The sequence below is a fragment of the Trematomus bernacchii genome, unplaced genomic scaffold (genome assembly GCF_902827165.1).
Source record: "Trematomus bernacchii unplaced genomic scaffold, fTreBer1.1, whole genome shotgun sequence".
Taxonomy (NCBI): domain Eukaryota; kingdom Metazoa; phylum Chordata; class Actinopteri; order Perciformes; family Nototheniidae; genus Trematomus; species Trematomus bernacchii.
The window spans coordinates 356,343-376,091 of record NW_022987828.1 but is presented as its reverse complement, the minus strand read 5'-3'; the positions used below and the strand labels follow the sequence as shown (position 1 = coordinate 376,091).

Below are 19,749 nucleotides of genomic sequence, written 5' to 3'. Positions count from 1 at the left end.
CTAATGCATATGGCACAGAGAATGCAGGCTATAATTTATGTAGATTATTGGCTTTGCAATAAGATGCAACCAAAAGAAAGCTAATGTGAATGAGTGTGAAAGAGCAATTTAAGGGTAGATGTGCCTGTGCCAGTGCCAGGGGCTATACAAGATTTGCATGCTAATCATTCTAATAATAATGTAATGCCCAAAGCACATTGAGCAAATTGCGAACCATTGGTCTTAGAAGGAAGCTTATCTCGCAGAGAACATGACACAAATATAGGTTAACATTTGAATGATTCCTGGTAATTCACGGACCTGTCAGTAGCCTGGCTCACCTCAATTAGAAATGCTCCACAACAGCCTGCTCTGGACTTACTTCGCTGCAAAGACTAGCTTAAACTCCTTAAATGTGTTCGACGCTTCTTTTCTGTGGTGTAAATATCTTTTTAACGGGAAGTTTACACCATAAAACCGCTCTTGACTTCTTGTCAAACAGAACCCCAAATTAACCCTAAAATGTTAAACGTTGCTCTTACCAAAACAACCAATAAGAGCCTTTGTATGGCCCTCGTGCTGCGCTTCTCACAACCGCTCTGATTGGACCATGTGCTCAACATGACTAGCTTCCAGCCAATCGGTCCTTCTCAACAGCAACGTCACAGTGTTTACCCGGAAATGAGAGCCTGTTCCAACAGCTGTAATCTTTAATTTAGCCATTTCTGACTGTTTTCTGTCCAGATAAATAATGCTTTAGCCTATAATCTGACTTTATCTACTGCCTCGATATGTATAGCGGTCTTTTGCCCAAAGGTTTCACCGAAGACGACCTCAGTCCGGATGACGATGAGGATGAAGCTGAGGAGCAGAGAGAGGGAGAGCAGTGTGAGAGCTCTGCTGAAAAGTTGAGCTCTGTAGGGGAAAACACAGTCTCTGTGAAAGAGACACAGTCTACTCACACTGCATGTGAATCAGACAATGAGTCCCCGACATGCAGTATGCCTGGTATATCTCAGGAAATGTGGCAAGTATGTTGGTTTGGTGTGCATCTAAGCTAAGCATTTATTATGTGAAATACTGTACTAGCTAGCTGTTAGTGTACCTGTTATCTTGTTAGTGGGGACTAAATATAAAAGAAAGCCCTGCTTGATCTTGAGCTATGGATGGTTTAAGAAGCCCTGTAGGACTTTGTGTATCATAATATAGACTATAAGATGTGTACATCAGAGGTAGATCAGGGGTAGTAGTTGTATTTTGTGAATGTAATGTGTGTGTGTGTGTGTGTGTGTGTGTGTGTGTGTGTGTGTGTGTGTGTGTGTGTGTGTGTGTGTGTGTGTGTGTGTGTGTGTGTGTGTGTGTGTGTGTGTGTGTGTGTGTGTGTGTGTGTGTGTGTGTGTGTGTGTGTGTGTGTGTGTGTGTGTGTGTGTGTGTGTGTGTGTGTGTGTGTGTGTGTGTGTGTGTGTGTGTGTGTGTGTTAGAAATTCCAGGATCTACGGAAGAAAAATAAAAAAATTAAGACAATGAAGGTCCCCCAAAAAAGAAAAAGAAGACGACACAAGAAAGGTATCCATCATAGTTACTATAATGCAATGAAAATGTAATGTTTGATACAGTATATTGATGTTGGGCCTTCCTTCTGTCCGGCGTGCATGTGTGAAATGTAAATATATCATTTCAGGATCTGCACAGCAAATTATGTTGTACAACTTGCAAAGACATCAAATATTTCATATTCTGGTCTTAATATTGTATGTAACAAATCACCCTACTGTCCCTCCTAGTATTACATTACATTAGTTAGACGCTTTTATCCAAAGCGACTTACATACTCAATATTGTGGGCAATCGACATGCTGACTGCAGTGGGACTCGAACTTGCTATCCCCCTGATGCGAAGTCCAGCACACTACCCACTGAGCCACAGCCTCCTAGTAGAGATGAAGACTTCTGTTTAGTGATGCTCATATATTTTACAAATATTTAACTGTGTCTCTTATGTCAATCAACAGGAACAAAGAGTGAGGAAACTACAGAGACAAGGTACCTTATAATATAAAAAAATTCTAACCAGAGAACTGATTTTTTACAACATAAATCCGCATCATTCTTCACATGCAATTGTGTAATCTGGAAGTGTAGTGAATATAGCCAAATCTCAGTTGTCTTGCAGCCCTATCATATAATGATAAAAGACATGAAAGCTGTAATGTATGATCTAATATTAACAGTTAAGTTTAGTGCTGGTTGACCCTCATTACTAATTGACAGGAACATAGTCTGTAGGGACTTGGCTTGGGAACCGTAGGGTCGCCAGTTCAAGTCCCCGCAATGACCTTAATATGGAGTGTAGACTGCTACTTGGAGAGGTCCACGTTCACCTACTTGGCACTGCCGTGGTGCCCTTGAGCAAGGCACTGGACACCCAACCCCTCCCCCCACCCGATTCCTCCCCGGGTGCTGTACAATAGCTGCACAATGCTCCTAGTACTAGGATGGGTTAAATGCTGAGGTCCAATTTCACTGTGTGTGCTGTGTGCATGTACATGTGTGTGACAAATAAAGAGGGTTTCATCCTCCGATTCTGATAACTGAATGGCTTTCGCTGGCCCAAAATCTATTGCATGCTATAGACAATGGAAGTATATATGATATTTATTATCACATCCACAAAATAGAGATCATTTGTAGTAAAGCAATTATTTACTTCAAATCAAATCAAGTTTTATTTATATAGCACATTTTTAAACGATTTTTGGTCGAGCCAAAGCCACAGTTTGTTCAGAATATCAGTATGAGAAAAACGACACCCTCTGTCCTTAGACCCTCACATCGTACAAGGAAAAACTTCCGGAGAAAAAACCCACTTATTCATCTATCCATCAGTAATCTCTGAGCACCAATCAGCGTAGCATCATAGTTGTATTGTGTACTTTCTTTGTGTGTACAATAAGGGTGGTTCAATATGCCAGTATTGACCATAAGCATTATTTTTAACGTATCAATGTCGTTTCTTTCAGTTTTTTCGCTTACACAAATTATACAAAAAACTATGTTTAAAAAAACAAATTAAAACACCATAGCAATCGTTTGTTTTAGTTTTTTTCAAATGTTCTATACTGTAGATGTCGGTGTTACACAGCCCTAGTGAACAATATGTTTTATGCCTAAAATGAAACAGAATGTTACTAAAGAATTATCAGGGAATTAGCTTTATATATCATAAAATATTGTATTTGTTATTAATGAATCAATGGTGTTAGTTAGGTACATCATATTGTCTAAGTGAAATATTGAAAGTAACTACAGCTGTCAGATAATTATCCTGCAGTAAGAGGTACAATGTTTACCTCTGAAATGTAGTGCAGTGCATTCGAAGTAACCATACTGTGTGATAGATGCTTATTCAGACTATAGTAAGATGGACAGTATTAGTCTGCCTTATCACAGTGCTGGGCTACATGTAATACATGAACTCTTTTCCTCTGTCAGCAGAGAGCATCAGGAGGAGCATGAGCAGCACTGGAATGAGCTTAAGCAGCATTTCGGTGTAAATGATCGATTTCATCCCCCTGCATGTTCCAAACCCCCTCCGAAGGTAACAAAGACTCCTGCCTTCCAACTTATCTGCTGAGGTTTAATACTGTGTCAGTCGAAGCTGTTCGTAACACCTTCCCATCCTTTGTGTTTCCCTGACACTGTATCCTCTCATTGTTTTCTGTGATATGGATTAGAATACTCTCAACCTGACACTGAGATGAATATTAGGGATTATGTTTGGTTACATTTAGTGATAAGATTAGGATGAATCTCCTTTCTTGTGTGTGTGAGATTAAAGTGAAATGTAGGTTTTTTTTCCCCTCTGCGAAAAAGCTAATAAATGTAGCTTGACAAAAGAATAGTACCTGATACAGCCTCAGTGACTGCAGCTTGAACATTTAAATGAATGGTTAGATAATAGACGGGCTTGTGTGGAATTCATCACTGAAAGAAATTATAACTTTCTTTCATTGGGATACATTTCTGCACTTGAAGATGAATGAACATTTTATGCAAACGCTTGCAAATTGCCAATGAAGCAAAAATATTTGCAAGCTTGATGAACATTATAGCTGACCCACTGAAAGGGAACTGTGCTCAATTCAATTTGAAATCCTTTTAATGATTATTTTGGAGTATTTTGTGCTTAATTTATCTCAGAGCAGCATAAAATTGAGGTTTATTTTTTGCTGATTTTAGCCTCATTTTGAATAAGACCACTATGAAAAGAATAAAAGAAATGATTAACAAGCTGAATGAAACAGAACTTGTCACATCAACATAATGAGGGGCTCCTTTATCCCTCAAATGCAGGTCTTTGTAATTAATATATCATATTTGCTTTTATTCCGACAAGTCTTTCACAGTCATTTGAGGAAAAAGCTTACAAAGCAGCCAGATTTCATTAATTCATCTGCAACAGCATTTTACTTCAGTGACCTTAAAACATGTTTCGTGGCATAAAGAATGCTGTCAGTTAGAGTCTTGTTAGTGAGATACAGTAGACACGATGATTGAGATCACAAGTCGGGTCTTATCAGTGTCAGATTTGGTTTTTATAAACGATAAAAAACATAACAACCAACTAAAGTTACAGAAAATAGTTATAATTGTGGGTTTTTAAGCCTGATGGTATCGTCCTTGTACTTTTACAGTTGAGTCAAGGTCCTCAGACAATACATCAGAGGGTACACATTAATAATTACAGTCTCTTTCCAGTGTAGTTCTTTAGCTTGATGACATTTTGGGGGCTGAAGAAATCCGGTGCTGCTCTTCCTCAGATAGGCTCATCACAGCAGAACTGCCATCAGTAACCGGGGGCCCTCTCCGCACCCCCTTCTGCTTCGGCCTGTAATGGAAATGTGTAATTAAAGAGTCACATGTATGTTTGGTAATCTCCTGTAGCATTTCTAAGATTTCCCCACTAATATCCAATCAAAAAGGTTTTCATTTGTGAAGGGAAATCTACATATTTGTAGTAATGGCAATCATATTAAAAATAAGGCCCTGGGGACTTTTGAAGTTACTCTTTGATTTTTTTCTCTCTCTACCCCTATTTAAAAAAAAAAAATCTGAATTTTTTTCCCTCTTCTGCAGTCCGGCCTAGAAAAGAGCATAGAGGGGGCCATCGCTGAAGGGGACATTGCAAAGGCGGAGGAGATGAGCGACAGACTCGCCACTCGAGAGGTACGTTGTGCTGATAAGAGATCTTTGGGGTGCTCCCGCTGTGACAAATCAGTCTAATGGATCCGTGGCCATTTCTGCTGCAAAGACATAGAGGAACAAAAACACACGCAGACACCCACCATTCAGTCCTGCAGCCCTTTTCCATTGCGTTAATGGAAAGCCCTCCCCTTAGTTTTGAAGTGCTGCAGTGTCTAAAGGACTTTTGGCTCTGCTTTTTAATGAAGGGTACATTGCTTTCAAGCCAACTGTTAAATCTTTCTCCAGGTAAGAGTTTCATACCTTTGAAGTGTACATGTCCCGTAAATGCAGTGCCTGAAGTTTTGTAACTAACCGCCTTGGCAGGCATCAAGGATCAAGTGGTTTGAAACTAATTTAGCATAAAATGTAGCCCACACACACATATAATTGTGGTTTAAAAGACATACAGCTGCAGTGTTACTTCTACAGCGGGGGAATTGCCGTACTTTGAGCTATCAGCCAGTTAAAAACAGGAAACGGGATGAAAATAGCTTGTCTGCCTCTGTAGGAAGGTGACAAAATATGGCCAACAACTCTAAAGTTATCTAAGTAACACTTTATATCCTAATTTTGTGCATTTTTTTTCTGGGGTGCACTAGTAACTTCCTGGAGTTTCCATTTGTAAATGTTTCTCATGATATTCATGTTAGTAGTCAACCTCTTCTATGTCACGAGTCTTGGACCTTTGACTTTATCTGGAAGCACCACAGTTTGTGTCTTCTGCATAGATGAATAATCCAGGCCCCTCCAAATAGTCAAAGTTGGCCAACTGTAGGTCGTTTATTATTGTACATTAGAAAGATGAATGGGAAATATATTTCTGTAAGCAGAGGCAGTGATCAGAAATTGCAGTAGAAAGCACTATCTGACCTTCATACTAGATAGTTAGCAGGATAATAATATTCTGCAAGAAATTACTTCAACAAACCGGGGAAAAAAAATCATTAATGTCAGTAAATATTTCAAACTTCCCCCTCGTGAATGAATAAAAAGGCACGAACAACAACAAATGAAAGCGTTTTATTCTTCATTGAATTGGCATTACATGCGTGACCCAGGTATCTCCAGTGTTTAATGGACATTAGTGTGCAGCGTCAGAGCCCTTAAATTCTCCTCTTAACTGCTAGCAGGGTGGTCAAATATGGGGAAGTTAACTGAAAGCTCTTGTGAGTGGCACCTGCGCGGTACTTTCAGAAAGCCTCTTAGAGCGCTGGTGGATTGGTTTTAGTCTGAGCCGAGGTTCTCGCCTCCTTGGCACCTGCCTCGCGTCTTGCCAGCACCGTGATGGGACGTGACAGCAGTTTGGCAGCCACAACTCATTGTTTAGCAGCGATAACTTCATTTTACACAAGAGTGTAGTGAGTTGACCATTTTGAAATCCCTTAAAAACTGATGCGACGTTCTTTATCTTTACTTTTGAATACAAAGAAAGGCATTGCTGAGCATAGCGGGAGTTTGAAGAGAAGTGGCAGCTAAAAGGCAAAAAGTTTGACACATTCAGTTGGAAAAGGATTCTCTTATTTGTTAAACGATGCAGCCTGAAATGCAGATAGCATTAAGACCAATGTTTGTTTACAGCACTCCTGTTCACTTTTGACAGGAGCAGTGTGACAAACATTTAGACGATCAATAATCCCCGCTGTGGCCAGAATCAATTTCAAGGTTATAATTGAGTGGCTCATTTGGTACGGGACGGCTTAGATGTTTAATTTGTTTACGGTCATAACACCGAGACATGATTGTGGCAGGCTTTTTACTGGAAGAATGGGAACAGGTTTTCTACGCAAAAAATGCAAAAGCATTCCGACAGCTGTGAAGAACTAAAGAGGCCTGTTTGTCCCTCTAGGCATTGTTTTGTTAGGAAAACGCTGGTACATGTTAGACGACAATGTTTCAGTGTATTTTCATCCTCAATCTAACAGCTTCCCACTTATCTCGTTTAAGCAAAGGGAAATGGAAGGAAGATGGAGAGCTTCCTGTCAAAATCCCCTCTTTTACGACGGAAATGTTTGTTTCTGCTGTTTTCAGCTCCCTCAAATCAATTAATGATTTCCATTTGCTCCACTTTCTTCTTTTTAATCTGAACATTAAAACAATTTGGTAGGAAAAACTGTTTTGAAAGCTCCTTACAAATTCTGAGATATGTGTTCTTTCATCTGTCAAACTTCTGAGACGCACTGCTCGGATATTCCAGGTTGTTTTTTTTATTCTCATTACAGTTTTTAAATACTTCCCAAGGCTCTAAGTCTTTGTTTTAGATGAATTCATGAAGACATGCTCTGCTTTTAAGTGAAAGTATTAACGCCCCCGAAGATAGAGCAAAGAAATCATCCCCTTTTTAGGTATCAAAATATTATTTATGTCGACAAAGCTCTCTGATGTATTCATTTAAACTGTGTTGATAAGGTTTATTTTCTCATAAAGATGTCTGTTGGCCCTTCTGGGTTTATTTTCATGTATAAAGCTTCTCACCTCTAAAGGAGGTCTACTAGTTCAGTAGATTATAAGGTGCAAGTCCTCCAATTAAGAAGACTGGGTCTCCACCCTTTGATTACTGCACATTATTTGACACTGCTGCTAGTTGCTAATGAATTCAGCAATTAGCATAACATGGAGTGACTGGCACATATAGTATACACGGCTCAGTGTGTCAGGAGGCTTGATCGCATCCAGCAGCTCATATTTGACAGATTGATTTTGCAGCTATTCCTGGGAACTGAGTCAGTGCAGAAAGCTGATAACTCATTAGTGAAACACAGTTTCCTACGTCATCTTAGGCCCGGACACACCAAGCCGATTTTGTCCGTCGGTGGGCGTCAGGCCGACGATGAGCGTCGACACGCCCTACTCAGATTGGTGTGTCCCGCACCGTCGTGTCTTTTCAGCCGTGCCGACACCTTTTCGGCCGACTGCCCACCTATTCAACATGTCGAATCGGTGGGCAGTCGGCAAAAGAAATCACTCTGATTGGCTGTTCAGCTAGCGAATCAGTGCATGAGAAGCGAAACGGAAGTGAGGGACCCAAACAAACTATTAAGAAGGCAAATCTGAGATTTCATTTAACTCCAGCTCTCGACACAGGTTCGGGAAAGCCCCATGAGCTTCTCGTTGTAGAGTGAAAATGGAACGCACACGCTATTTGTTGTTTGTTTATATCACGCAGTCTGTTCTTCTTCTCTCGGTGTATCACGCAGTCTGTCTTCCGGTTGTTGCCTCTTTTGAATGATGAATACACACTACCGCCGCCTGCTGGTAAGGAGAGTTATTGCCACTCACGCATGCGCAGTTCGTACGTGCTTCTTGGCCGTCGGCTGAAGTCTTTGCGGTGTGTTCCAGTGCGAAACATGGCCAAGACGCAGAGACGCGAGGCGACACAACAGTCGGGGGTCCGTCGGTGTCAGTTCTTTGGTGTCAGCTTGGTGTGTCCGGGCCTGAGCTACAGGGACATTTATAATGTACTGGTTCAGTATGTTTACATAAAACAAAAGTTATACAGTATCTCTTTCCATCCATATTTAGGCATGTTATCCGAATGATGATTATGCCAAGTACTGTACCTATGATGCTTCGTCCTATACTCACATTTTCTTCGTGTTATTTTGTCCTATCTGCAGGCAGGTCTGTAGTTGCTTAGAAAGATCATAGTAGTATAAAACCTGCAAAGGGAATTCTTGATTGTTTCATGCAATGTCAATAACTGGTAATAAACTATAGTAATAATACGAATATTGTTTTTCATTGAGCATTAGGTTTTGCAAAGATTTCTTGAAGCTTAAAATCAACATAAAAAAATAGCCCAACAATCTTTTATTGTCACCTTATTGCAGATGACATTGAGACATAGGGTTTGACAATTTTTTTTAGGCAAATAGAATAGATAGTCTTACCCAAATGTAGTGAACTGTTCTGGATCTCAACATACACAATTTGAATTTACAAGACAGATTTGTCAGCATAGAGAAAATGTTCACAATCAACCACAGACGGAATTTCAACAACATATGTTAAGAATAATAAGGGTCTAAATGTGGATCCTTGTGGAACTCCACATGCAACGACTTCTATGTATGGCCTAAAAATAACTTGGGTGATTCAAACCAACAAGCTACTAGGTTATCACACACATTAGCTTCAAACATATTTAAATGAATCATACATCTTTTAAGGTTGATATTATACATATGGTTTTCTTTACCCAGATCGGTAATGATACAATTATGAGCTAATTGAATGAAATTTGATGAGCCCATGCAGAGTCAATTTGACCTGGTGTTGCTGTACCCTAAATAAAGACAACGGCTTCTGTACACCACTTTCTTCGTCACACATATTAACCTTCTCATTGTAGTATTACTTAAAACATTATCCTTACCATAAATAATTTCTTCCTCGCCCTTTTTTCTCTTTGTAAAACAGAGCCACTGAGGTCTTTTGAAATAGTCAGGAGCTGTACTTTATATATAGTAAGTGGGCATATTTCACCACAAAAGACTGTCACGCCATGTTAGAGCTTACAGTTCCCCCATAGCACTCATCACAGCTATTAGAGTGGCATTACCACTTCAAAACAGAAACTCTCTTAGTCTATAACAATAGTCCATTTCATTACTTCCAGAAGCTAAAGAATATGGAAAATAAAAAGTAGTTAAATGGCTGCTGGCCTCTTAAACCAACAGGAAAGAAGAAAGCATGCAATGGCACCAAAGAAACAAAGAAACATGTTCTAAAAAGTTGCATTTGTTGTTGGTTTGTGAAGGGCGAAAGAGCCAGGCACTACGGAGGTTGAGTATATTTCAGCCACAACTGGTGTTGCACAGTTTTTTATTTAAAACACTTTCTTAAATAGAACGTATTATGCTTATTTCCAGGTTCATAATTGTGTTTGGAGCCTCTTCTATGACATGTTTCCATGCTTTAATGTTGAAAAGGGTATTTTTTTACTCATACTGCCTGAACCTCTTTTCACCCTCTGTCTGAAACCAGAGCCCAGTCTGCTCTGATTGGTTAGGTAGTCGGCCCTGTTGTGATTGGTCAAAGCCTTAGAGATGTGTCAGAAATGTCCCACTTCTTAGCAAATCTCGTACAATGTGTTGGAGCGCTAGCCAAAAGAAGCGCAAGTGTTACATTGTGATGCCACTATGACACAGAGGTAAACAAAGGAGTCAAATTGAGGCCTTTTAGGCCGGGGGAAGTGTGTGGGAGAGAAACTCTGTGGAGCTTTGGGATTTTATCCTTTGCAGACCCTTTACATGCACACAAACCTATATAAAACACTACAGGAAAGGGCACATCTCAAAAAGCATAATAGGGCCCCTTTAACTAGATGGAGCTGGAGTGTAACAAAGAAATGGACTTGAACTCATTATTTACATTATCTTTAAATAATGTATAAAAGTGATCATGTTGTGATTTCTTTTTTTTACAGAAAATCTGTAAATAAAAAACATTTGTATTTAGTCTCTAGATGACCTCTTGTAAGCCAGTACTTCTCTGCAGCACCACAATACTTCATTCTGAATTACATTTTTCACCAAATATTGCGCTTACTGCGATTCGATACAATTGCGTTTCATTTTGCAGCCACAGATCAAATGCATTAGGGTATAGTGGATATTTACTGCAATAATCTTACCTCAAAGTTCGTATCCTTTAATCAGCTGCTATATTTCCATTTAGCTACGTAAAACAGTTTGTGTATTCGCTCTGTGATTTGAATCCGCTTCCAAAGGAACCGCTCCAAACTATTATGGGTTCTTATTTGACCTATGCCACACCCTTTCACCAAGGCTCAAACAGTTGACCAGTCGTTTTTCCCTGAGTCTGCTGACAAACCAATAAACAAACCAAACTTCAAAATGAATCTCTTTTTAAAGCGGTTATACATTGTATAATATTATAGTATAAAATCATGTGGCATTTACTAGTCTTTTCCTGCCTTTATTGTGTTAACTAACCGTTCACTAATGCCTGAAACCATCTGCCTCAACAACCCTAATCTAGCCTCAGTTTTGACTGGTACTTCCTGTCCTCTGGATGACCTTTGGCTGGCGACCCCCTCTTTAACTCATGTTGAGCCAAATTAACCTGATCAGCTTAAACTGTTAGAAATGTGCCCCTTTCTAATAGTTAGATCACTTAATAATGAACCTAATGAATATGTATTAACTGGAGCCATTTATGCTTTCTGTAGTGTTTGAACTTGCGGATGGTTATAATATCCCTCATTATGTCCTAGCTCGTATTTCAATAGAAGCAGCAGCTGAAAGGAAAAGCCCCACTGTCCTTGAAATCTACCCTTTGGAAATCCTTGCCTAAACGCTGTGAAACAAAGGTGTCGCGGCATTTTGTCGGAGGAGACATGGTGGCTTAGTTTAAACAAAGAGCTGAACTAAGAGTGTTTCATGATATTTGTGTTATTTAGCACCTTTTATTTTTCTTCTTCTCACCATCTTCTCCCTGCCATGCCCCGTGTTTGTAATCAAAAAATTAATGAGCACCGCTTTTGTTCCAAAGTAGGCTTTATCAGATTCTGACGTTCCCCCGCCCCCATCGCTCGGGCCCCCCCCCCCCCCCCCCCCCCCCTCCCCCCCAGGCCGCCTCACAGAGAGTTTAGGGAAACTCTCCCCCTTTGTTCATTTCTCCTTCAGCATAAGCAATTTATCACTGAATGAACTTTTATTGTATCTCCGGATGACTCACATTACATTTTCGCCCATTCATTTTGAAATGGATTTTTGAAATGGGTACTAAGCTTTTATCAAATGCCTGGGAATCTCATTTGGATTATTGTATTTCATTAATTACTTGATAGACAAAGCATACTTTTCAATGTAGATTTGTGTGCTGTTTAATTAATTAGCATGTTTTCTCTTTTAATTAAAGCATTTTTTTTCTTCAAATTAAAGCCCACAGCAAAACACATATATAATTTGTTTGTAATTAGGCCTTAATTGGTGGTAGTGGAAGCTTAGCACCCTCGGTTTCTTTTTTCATGATTGCCATTTTTATTGCCAGTCACTCATTAATTAAACTGTTTTTTCTAATTAGCTTATAAAACTGTTGATGGCATATTATTGTAAGTGTGAGTTCAAAGCTTGCTAATAAGCCTACGCTACTCAGAAGAGACGAGATAATGGAATGTGCACAAAGCGGTCGAACTTTTAGAGATTTTTGTGTGTCTACTCCCTAAAGATGATATGTCATGTGTATCTTGCATCAGATTACTAATAGAGAAAATGTAGACATGGCTGTTCTGCTGTGCCTTCCCTGGAGTCACTTTTCTTTCTGCTTGCCATGTAATTCTGTTTGTCAAAGTGCAGGAAAGATTATACAAAACACATGAAACAGTGTTGGGATAACTCTATAGGGAGGTTCCTGCTGTGTTATTTGGACTTAGCTTTGCATTGGGAATAATGTCATTTTGTAATTGTTAATGCGTTCCCATTATACAGTGTTTAATTGTACTTGCTGTTGCTGACTTAAGTATTTGGGGACTCATTTCTGAAGTAGAAATACAAGTTACAATTGAACTCAGATTGAAATCTACTGAGTGTGTTTGGATGGAACTAAGTGCGCTTTATAAGTAATGAACTTAGCTATCAATTAAATCACTTGTATTTGACTCTTCATACTAAAGGCGCACTGACAGATATTCGATGTAGCAGACAGATATTCTATGAAATGTCTGGTTGTTTATTTTTATTGTCATGCCATTTATAATTGAACTCTACTATAACACAGAGAAAAGTGTTCTACTTATTTGTGTTGCTACTAAATAAGCTATAGTTATTTTACATATTAAGATTTAACTTGCAAAACATGGGATGATCCTATCAAATATGGTGCGTTATTTTATGTTAAACCACGTCATTTTGAGCTAACACATTTAGTAGGTCAACAGAAATGAAACTGCGACTATTTTGACTAATAATCCTTTCATTATTTTCTTTCTAGCAGAAATGCCAATCATTCGATGGTTCCAGCTTCTTCAAAATGAGGATTTTTCACTTTCCTGTATCTTAAATTAGTAAATGATTGGGTTGGACTATTGGTTGGACAACACAAGCTATTTAATGATATGCTCAGGGGAATCTGCATTTCTCACTATAGATTACAGACCAAACAATTAATCAAGAGAACAATAAGAAGACTAATCAGTAATAAGAACGATCATAAGTTAGCTTAAACTACTACAACAGTCAAATGCTGCCAACACATCCATGCATTAGTAAGAATAAGCTTAGGGTCAAATATATAGTAGTATGTCAATTGCAGCAGCCATTTTTATGCATTGAGTACTTTTGATTCTTCCACTTTATTATGCTAATATTTCCTATGTACGTTTACACAAGTAACCTTTCCAAAAAAAACAACATTTGGATAATAGATGAATAGATTGTTTTAACCCTTTAGGTGTGTTTGTTCACATGTAATAGAGTCAATTGTCTTTTACAAGACCTCGAGCTAATTCGCATCCTTTGTGTTCACTCCTTTACTCTATTACTTGTATTGAAATGAACTAACTGAATGAAACTCTCTCTCCTTTCTTTTTTAAAGCGATATGGGTGGTATTGATCGACCTCTTGATCTGTTGACCCTGCGTTGCTGCAACACTGAAGCTCTGCGGCCACATTTGTTCTCCCCCTCCGCCTCAGTTCTAAGAAATGATGCTGCAATAGCACACAAGCTGCCTAATCTGATATTCATTCCTTTCTTATACAGCCCTGCTTTTCCAAAGTTGACTAAGGCCACATTATTTAGGCATTAAGGTAGTGTGATAAGGGAATTAGGCTGGTCATTAATCGTTTACACGTCAAATGCAGCAGAGCAGCTCGGGGAGGTGATTTAGCGAGGCAAAGCCATATAGCCCTTGTTAATCCACCTCTCACACGTTTTAATTGGAAGGGGCTTCCTGGATAGGAAATTTATGAATGGCTTTAAGGCCATTTCTTTCCTTAAAGCCATCATTTATTTCTTATTGTTAAAAGCAGCTTTACCACTTTATCCACATGGAGATGTATTTTTATCATCTTCCATTCAGCTATTGTCTTATTGCACTTGCTGTTTAATTGCCACAGTGTTTTTTGTGACGAGTTCCTAATGCTTCTTTTATTTTAAACATTTCACAAATGATGCAATAGAACAATGAGTGTGATAGAGGTTTATCTTGTGCAGGGCTTATACACATTTTATTTTGCGTTCAGGCCCCATGGTTAGGTCTCCACTTGAATCTCCATGACGACCCAAACATGAATGAACAGAAAACGGTGCTGTTGACTTAACCCTCCTCGTGGCCCTAAGCTGCTGCTGCTGCAGTGCCAGCATTGTGTGTGATGATTTTTTTTTTTGCCCTCAAATCTTCCAAAGGTCAGAGTATTAATCCTCTGAATAAACCTTGTTTTTAACACGACTGTGCCCAGGCCACACAAGAGAGAGACACAGAAACATGGCCTGTGATGGACACTTAATTGTATATTAATACGAGGTGGAGTGGGAAGAATTGTCTTTAAGGAGCCACACAAACAAAGGATGAAGTCTGTCTCCTGCTTTTTATTCCAGCTCTCATTCTTATTTCCCACCAGCCTCTGATGTGAAAGGATTTGCCACTAAGATGCACGTAAGGGGAGGGGGGGAAAAAATCCTGAAAAGTGGATCAAAAAAGTAAATGAAAAATAATGTCATATTACGGAAAATATGAGAGGCTAATTTGTGCCGACTTTTTGCTAATTTTGTTCTCGCCACAGAAAGAGGAGCCGTCACCTGCTCGGCGCCACAGCGCTGACAGTGCCAGTGATCCATGAAATAAGCTGCCGCTGGCTTTGTTCAGATAAGAATGAACAAATCTGCACAATGTACTGCTCTCGGAATCTCATTTTCATACTTGCATGCAGGCTAAAAGAAATAAGCTGTTTGCAGGCTTGATTAATCAGACATTTGAGGGCTTTTTTTTTTGTCTCTTTGATCTGCTCTGTCTCCTAGGTAACTTGGTTGACATTAATGTTGAGCCCCAGTAAAGACAATCAGGGATTGTAGACTATACTGATAAAAAAAAAGGAAAGACCTATAATGCTTTAAATATAGTAAACGCTATGTTGTGAATTTAAAAGAGCGGGGAAAATGAGGGGCATGGAAGTGGGTTTTAATTTAGCTTTTGGAATGTTTAGGAAGGCGTGTTTTTCTCTTTTTTCTCAAGACCTTTTGCATTTCAAATGCAACCCCACAGGAGAGCAGGTTAATGTGGGTAATCCTGCTGAAGAAAAAAAAATCTCTGCCTGTAAATCTCCAAATGGAACCGTTTAGCATCATGCAGTTTCATTTCATATGCTCCCAGAATGAGCTAAAGTGTTTTCCCCCCAAACACTAGAGAGCAGGAGCTGTTTAGATTTGTCAACAATTTAATAAACGGCTGGTTTATAATCTCATTGCAGACACTCAAGAAGCATTTAGCACCTACACCCTCCATCACGTAGCAGGGAAGCCTTTATGTGGCTCTATCTGCTCGCAAATCGCCTGCAAATGTAAAAGCAATCGCCCGTTATAACTCCCTTTTAAGAGCAGCGAACATGATTTGAGGAATAAAAACCTATAAAATGGCAAAGAGCTGAAGAGCTGTCATAGTATGTGCGCTTCAGGTTATGCAGACGCTTTCACAAATCTTCCAGTGACTATAGATGAATGCCTTGAGGGCCCAGCCGGAGCCCAGCACTTGCAGCCAGCCGGAGCCCTTATCTTAAATCCAAGCAAAGTACCATTAATCTTTTTGAAAGACCTTTATGGCTTTTAATGTATCCCAAATTAGAACATTTTACACCCTTGGTTCCTGAAATATGGTGATAAAAAGCCTTTAGAGTTTAATTTCTCCTGCCTGCTCGCTCTGACCTGCTTAATCCCAGCATGCATTAGGAGATATTTTAGTTTCAGTCTTTCTAATAAAGTTTATCCCACTTAATTATAATTGAAACATTTTTTTTCCAGCAGGTCTTTTTTTCTTCTTCTTTTTCTTCAAGTGGCGCAGTGGTGGCACATTTCTTCATTACCTTAAGACTCCCACCATCCCACCCCACACCCCCCACCCTTGATTGTACTGTGAATATTACTAGAGAATTACCCAAAGGTTTGGTGAAATAGTTCCAAGTTGTTTATGGAAGTTTGCCTTTGCTTGAATAATACATCTCAGGAGTGACAGAGGAGGCAGGGCTTTTCCCTTTGTTTCCCGTGCTCCTGTGTGACTGGGGTTATTGGGATTATTCTGCTTCACAATACATGTCATCTTCCCTGGGATTTGAGTGTTTGCCTCTTGCTGTCACGGTCATTCTCTTCACTTCTGATTTCAGGGACTGCCTGCAGTACTCCAAACAGAAAAGTCTATTTTACACCGGTGATGAGCGGAAGAAAATGCCATTGCAAGGTTTTTGTTGAGAAAATGGCAAAATGCTGAATTTCTTTTCTCATGGTTTATTTACCCCCTTATTTCATTTGTAGGTTAAACAAGAAAAAAAGCAGTAATCAAAGAGAAACAATGAGCGTGAGACACTATTAGCCATGAGCAAAAAAAATATGACTCCTCAAACAAAAGGCGAAATAGATTAGAATAATTGTAATAAAAAGGTGCTATTGTAATTTATGGAGCCATTGGGCACGTCACCCCCCACTCACATATTCAACAATAACAATTTTGAACGCTCTTATTTAAACTATATTTCTCTACCTATTACTTTTCATTGAACATTGCCCTATAACATATTTCGAGAATGTGGGGTGTTGCAGTTTTTTTAACAGCTTGAATTGTTGCAGTTCTTAAACCGAGTATCAAAGCACTGTCGAAATCTAAGTTTTAATGACTTATTGTATTCATTATTGATAATTTGTCACTAAAATAGGCCATCACATTATCAAAGAGCCCATGGGGTGATATTAAGTTGAGTATAAAAGAAGACTAAGTAAACCAGCAAATACTGATATTTAAGAGATGGAATATGTGAGTTATTGACATGTTTTTTTTACTTAGTAAGTGAAACGAATAATCGATTGGCGACATTTTTGCTTGACTGGGCAAACAACAAATGTTCAGCTTTAATGTCTGTTTCAGAAACAGAAAAACTTTAATTTACAGGGGAAACATTCAAAATAACACTAAGCCAGATGACTGGGAAGGAGAGGAGTTGTTTGTTGTATTATAACAGATGCGCATTTAACAGTTGACAAACCCAACTTCTTACTTTTTCATGAAACCAAAAGCCAAATATATATATTTTAAACCATCATTATGATTAGACATGTCAATTGTCCAAATATTATTCTTCACTTGCTCTTTTTATTCGTATTTCACAGGCTGCTGCTTCATCAGTGTTGCATCATGCTTAATGCAACACTGTGACATACTGCATGTGCTACAGTGCTAATGCAAAGAGTGTTTCATTCTAGGAAATCCGGGTAAGGGTGGTTCTGTGTGGAGGGGCCGCAGAGACACTGAGGAGAAGCCACCCTGACACATCAGTCAGGCAGAGAGCCTTTTTTGTCGCACAGACTGATTTCCATTCTCTAATGGGCCTCTCCTCTGTCTGCCTCTAAATAGCTGGCTGTGAAAATCGCTCAAGCCGCTGATTGCCGTGACTTTGTGCAACACAAACAGGAAGAGGAAGCTTTGAGGGCAGCGCAGAAGAGGAAGAACCAAATATCCTGGGGGTAGGACATCTCTCTGTGTTTGTGTTCACCATCATTTATCTGCCATGTGTGACACTCGAGTCCAGTTAAGATTGAGCTATGGAACTGGGCATTAGAAATTGAAGTTGGAAGCTAGAATTGATTCATACTGTATGGGTTCAGTTATTTCATATTTTATTTTCTGTTTTTGCAGGTTTGAAGCCAAAAGACGATGGGAAACCAAAAGCAACATGGGCTTCATGTGACAAACACGGAGAAAAACTCTTATTTTTTTAAGTGAATATAATGTGGTGTTTTTTTATGGAGGACTGATCCTCTTTGTATATTTTGAAGGCTTCTCAACAGCACAGTGTGAGGGGGGGAAAAGTCACACAGTTGGCTGAGGAAAAACCAATCCAGAGAGCACAAGAGAGCGAAAAAATTATGGAGCATTCAAATTAATTCCTAAGGCGCCCATTGGTGTCTGCATTGTGTTATTTTTCATTACATTTCAGTGATTTTAAGCGTTCTGGCCTTTTTCTTTCCCCCCCTTCAAATTAAATCTGGTGTACATTACTGGATGATGCGTTTATTTATTGCTGTAAAGTGGGTTAATCATGAAGGCGCTCCTTTCTTCTTCCGAGGAAGAGAAAGGAAAGATTAGGGCCCTAATGCAATGTACAGGATAATGTGCGATAGGATTTGGGAGAAGAAAATGAAATTTGGCTGCTGTAAACAGTTGTGAGCAGTTGTAAACTGGAAGTTGGGTGAACGTTTTGGGGGTGGGGAGATGTAAGAGGGGGAGCTTTGCTGTTGGCCCTCACCCATGCTGGGAGACATGCTATTGTTTCTCAATCCCGAACAAGAGGCACGCGCTGTTTCTCGAAGCCTACACTCGCCGCTCATTGTGTGATGAGCTCTCTTCAGCATCTGTAAACTCGCGTCGATTCCTCTCACTGTCACTTTGATCTTTTTCTTTTTTTTGTATCCGTAGCTCTTGTGAAACGCTCATTCAGATTCCAGGAAGTAGTAATTGCAAACAGCACGCAAAAAAGCAAAAGCATGATAATTACTTTTATTCATAATGCGTGCTTATATATCTTTTTCTTAACCATAGAAAATGATTGCTTTGCTTCAAGGTAATGAGAATTAAAATGAATCCCGCCTAAGTTGTTGCAGTTTGGGCACTTTGTCCCCCTGTTCTCTAGATCTGCTGTGTAGGCTGAACAAATAAGAGGGAAATTACCATAACATCAGAAATAAAAAGTTTGTAGGCAATTAGGAACCAAAACACCTGAGCTGAAGAAACCTAGATAAATGATTCAAACCAAATGCTGATTTTAGAAAAATCTAGCTTTTTGCATCCTTCTACATCCGAGCCAATCACATGACTGTGTCTGAGAGGCTGTCAGTGGGTGAGAATTGGTGCTAATTAAACTATTAATTATCTCTGTAATGAGACGCGAGTTAAAACTGTGTTAAGCACATCAAAGTACAACATGGGATTTCTTCACTTTGAAGACTGCTATGAAAAATATATCTTGACTGAAGAGTGAGGAAACATCAGAGATGCTTTTAATAATGGGACAAAAAGTAGTCGCATTTTTAGAGCCTTCAAAAGCTTCGGATAACTCCTCGAGAACAACGTGTTGTTTGAGTTATTTCATAAACATTGGGTTTTTTATTCAGTATTACAGTTATTATCTCATTGAAAAACCAAACAAAACGCACGAAGCATCTGATAATATGTTTTTTCCGTATATGAAAGCCATTTTTAACAGCTAGTAGTTGTCAGTGAACATGGCGCAGCGCTGATCCAAGAGCAGCCGTATCAATAGCATCTCACTTTATTAATCTCTTGGAACACAGGATAATGCCCTGAGC

The 19,749-nt window shown here is 39.3% G+C and overlaps 1 protein-coding gene across 2 annotated transcripts; it reads left to right on the top strand.

Annotated features, from left to right (window-relative positions):
- Nucleotides 1–649: 649 nt before the first annotated feature.
- Nucleotides 650–18,441, top strand: fam204a (family with sequence similarity 204 member A). 2 transcript variants are annotated; one of them, XM_034152388.1, is made up of 7 exons: nucleotides 650–1,010; nucleotides 1,461–1,545; nucleotides 1,992–2,022; nucleotides 3,475–3,577; nucleotides 5,116–5,205; nucleotides 17,798–17,907; nucleotides 18,080–18,441. In XM_034152388.1, the coding sequence occupies exons 1-7, from the start codon at nucleotides 771–773 to the stop codon at nucleotides 18,129–18,131; spliced, it is 711 nt and encodes a 236-aa protein (XP_034008279.1). In that variant the 5' UTR covers nucleotides 650–770; the 3' UTR covers nucleotides 18,132–18,441. The 2 variants fall into 2 exon arrangements, with proteins under 2 accessions (XP_034008279.1, XP_034008278.1); XM_034152387.1 differs by having other exon boundaries at nucleotides 3,472–3,577.
- Nucleotides 18,442–19,749: the final 1,308 nt, after the last annotated feature.